This window comes from Cryptomeria japonica, chromosome 8 (genome assembly GCF_030272615.1).
Source record: "Cryptomeria japonica chromosome 8, Sugi_1.0, whole genome shotgun sequence".
Taxonomy (NCBI): domain Eukaryota; kingdom Viridiplantae; phylum Streptophyta; class Pinopsida; order Cupressales; family Cupressaceae; genus Cryptomeria; species Cryptomeria japonica.
This window is the reverse complement of record NC_081412.1, coordinates 676,853,927-676,857,468: the sequence shown is the minus strand read 5'-3', so window position 1 is coordinate 676,857,468 and position 3,542 is coordinate 676,853,927. Positions and strand designations below refer to the sequence as shown.

The following is a 3,542-nucleotide window of genomic DNA, read 5'->3' as shown; positions in this document are numbered from 1 at the left end:
TGAATTTGACCTATAATGTGCGAAAACCTTAATGACTAGGAGCATAAAGATGAAGCAGATGAACGCAGGAATGCCATTCAAACTATTTTTATTGAAAAGTTCCTCATGTTTATGTAAAGTACAGAACTCCTCAAAAAAAATAAATGTGTAAAGATTATATTTCTAGAAGAAAGTCAGTAGAAAATGTTGTCATTCTTTGAAGAAGGAAAAACATAACGACACTAATAACCAAAAATTACAAATAGTACACCAATGACACTGATCTGTATTGCCAGGCTCATTGCTTCAAACAATACTTTGTTCCAGAAAAAATTGTGTTAAACAAACCATTGTAAAGAGCCAGGAGACATTTATTATCCCACCTTTATTGTCCGGGCTCGTGTTTGGTACAAGCCAAATGATTGGTATGAATAAAAAATTACTTCAGACCTTTTTTCCCTTCCTCATAAAGTGTCTGAAGTTATATGAAAGACCAGTTTTTTAAGTGGCCTAATAATGGGTTGTTTTGAAACAGGTCACTCAAACCAAAATTGTATATGAAGACATGATTTGAACAGATCTCCTGCCTTTCAATTTTCGCTGAGCCACAACTTCATCTAATATATTAACAAAGTAAGTAAAAAGAATTAGATGATCGCTCTTACAGATTGAAAGATTGCATTCATCTTGCTTCAAATGTGGTAGTTATCAAATCTTTGTTAGCCTGCAATTGTTCAGACCATTGTTGCGAGAATATGTACAATTTGGAGAGCTGCCCTGCCACAGTCCTCATATCAGGTCTCTTGTCAGGTTCAGAGTCCACGCAGGAAGCAGCAAGCCTGGCAACTCTCTCTGCACAATCCAAGGGAAAAGAATCCTTAAGCCTTGGATCGATCCAAGACCTTAATTTGCCTATACACTCTGCATGATCATCAGAAAGAAGAATCTTATTCATAGAGTCTATCAAAGAAAGCCTCTCAAGTTGCCTGTTGGCCTTAGCCACGTACCTCACAGGTTCATGCCCTGACAGAAGTTCCAACAGAATCACCCCAAAAGCAAAGACATCATTTTTCTGAGAAACAATCCCAGTACTAACATATTCCGGAGCCATGTACCCTTGTGTCCCTGTTATCCTCATGCTTTTGGATCTCTTGAGCAATTTGATACTCCGATCAGACTTACCTGCATTTTCTTCCTCTTCTGTGATTTCTGAAGATACTCCTTTGCCTTTTGACAAATCATAACCTTCATGTGCATCATCTAAAACATATTCCCCTGCCAAATAAGACGCACCCACATGGCATATCTTTGCCCTGTAATCAGGCTCTGCAATTATGATACTGGTGGCTTTCATATAATTATGCACATAATTCATGCTGGTGTCATGGTGCATGTATTCCAAGGCCTGTGCCACATCTGTGGCAATCCGCATTCTAGACATCCAGGTCTTCAAAACAGTGAATTCAGGCATTTTTCTGTTCCTCAAGCAGTCTTCCAGACTGGCTCCGTGCACATAATCATAGACTAGGTAAACATTTTCACCCTCACAACAGCCTCCCAGAAGTTTTACTATATTGGCATGGTGGACACTACAGATTTGTCTGATTCCAGCCCTAAAATCCCTGAAGCTTTTCAGCCCCCTGACTGTAATAGCCACTTCTTTTCCCCTCAGATTAGACTTATAAACAGAGGATTTCCCAATTCTCCCAGAAGTGAATTGAGATGTAGCCCCTGTGATCTCCTTGAATCCGTAAAGAATAGGCTTGTCACGAAGGACAGATTCTTTGAAACTTTCAAGGGATTTTGCACTGCTGGTGGAACCCTTGGAAAAAGTGCTGCTTGAGATCCAATTATGGTCTGTGCTTTTGCTGGGAGTAGGGGCGAAATCATCTGAGAATTTAGGTTTGATTTGGGATTTTACAGCCGCAAGCTTCGGTTTTGGTTTTGGCTCTGGCTCATGCACTTTCTGAAGCTTGAGCTTCTTGCACATGCTTCTATCCTTCCTTCATTTTGTAAGACACTCTCTAATTCTTAAATATTTTGGGTAGTTTTGATGCCGCTTGAAAAACACACACATCGTACAAAAAAAAACCCCAATTCATATCGTAGAAAACTTCATACCTGCTTATAAGGGACTTTAGCGTCCATGTCCAATTCTTCTTGCTTGCAGTCCTACTGCAAATTCTCTGCTTGAGGAATCCCGAATCACAACATTTATAGCTACCCATATCAGAGTTTTGTGCTGAACATGATATTTGTTGTCAGTCTCCATGTATTCTCATTTATTCACTGCTTTTCTTCAAACGAATCGTCATCTGCTGTACTGCATAATGTGAATGTGACCTTTATATGAAACCCAAATCTCTTCTACTTCCAATGTTTTAAGTAAAGATGGATTTTCAGAGCCCACTTGAAAATTCTAAACTACATGAGGAATATATATTTTGGGTATCACAGGTGCAACGCGGAGGATCTGGAATTATGGGTGATTTTTAACAGTTGGTTGTGATCTTAATACGTGAGTCCCACACGCTTCTCCTCCGATTTAATTTTGGGTTTTAAGAAGATTTGGTTAAAGTGTTTGGTATTTCGTTAAACGAAATTTTTAATAGGGAAGTGTTCAATAGTTTGGGAGAGTTTTAGGGCAAGTTTTTTATGTAGTTGTTTTTGTTTAAATTTTTGGAGTAATATGTAGAACTGTTAGTGACATGAATATTTAATTTGTTGTTTAATTTTGAAGTCATCTTAAATATATATGTGGTATTTTTATATGTGAATAAATATTAAGTTCTTGATCTCAATTTGGTAGTAAAAAATCGAAAGCAACTGAAAAGAAGGAAAGATATTTATGGAGCCACTTGATATTTTTTTCAAATTCTAATTAAAATAGGGAAAGCTTTTAAATTACTTTTTTTTTTTTATAATTCCAAATTTGTATGGGAAAGCTCTTAAATTTAAGGAGAAAATCTACTTAATTGTATGTGGATAGTATAATAAATAATCAAATGTTTGTCAAGATGGACTCTTACATGAATACATTAGATACATGAGAAATTTGTGAATTACATATTAAAAAATCATAAATACATTTATCAAAGAGCATAACAAATACATTTTTTCCTTCATATAAAATATCATAAATATCTAATATAAGTGTATCATTTATAAAATATGGTGTTCATGTGAATAAGTAATGTTTTATGTAGACAAATAATATTCTTGTGTACAATTATTGGGTGTCAATGTACATGCCTCAGTGTTTCAAAATAATGTTTTATGTAGACAAACAATATTCTTGTGTACAATTATTGGATACCAATGTACATGTGTTGGAGTATTTCATTTTATATGTTTGCCTTGTGACAAATATAAAAGGTGGGTACAATACATATCTTGTATTTTATCATGAAATGTAAAAGATTGGCAAAAAAATGTCATGGCCATTTAAAATTGAATATAATTGATATTCTAAATTAAAAAATATTGTGTTTTTATAACAATAAATAGTATTGTGTGTTGTCATTTATGTTATATGTAAAGATTGAAGATAACAAGATTTGTGG

At 35.1% G+C, this 3,542-nt stretch overlaps 1 protein-coding gene across 2 annotated transcripts; it reads right to left on the bottom strand.

The window, feature by feature from the left end:
- Positions 1-240: 240 nt before the first annotated feature.
- LOC131032406 (lysM domain receptor-like kinase 3) lies at positions 241-2,527 on the bottom strand. Of its 2 annotated transcripts, none has more exons than XM_057963370.1 (2): positions 987-2,527; positions 241-831 (listed from the first exon to the last, which is right to left on the bottom strand). In XM_057963370.1, exons 1-2 carry the CDS (start codon positions 1,967-1,969, stop codon positions 792-794), a joined length of 1,023 nt encoding a protein of 340 aa, XP_057819353.1. In that variant the 5' UTR covers positions 1,970-2,527; the 3' UTR covers positions 241-791. The 2 variants fall into 2 exon arrangements, with proteins under 2 accessions (XP_057819353.1, XP_057819352.1); XM_057963369.2 differs by having other exon boundaries at positions 641-900.
- Positions 2,528-3,542: the final 1,015 nt, after the last annotated feature.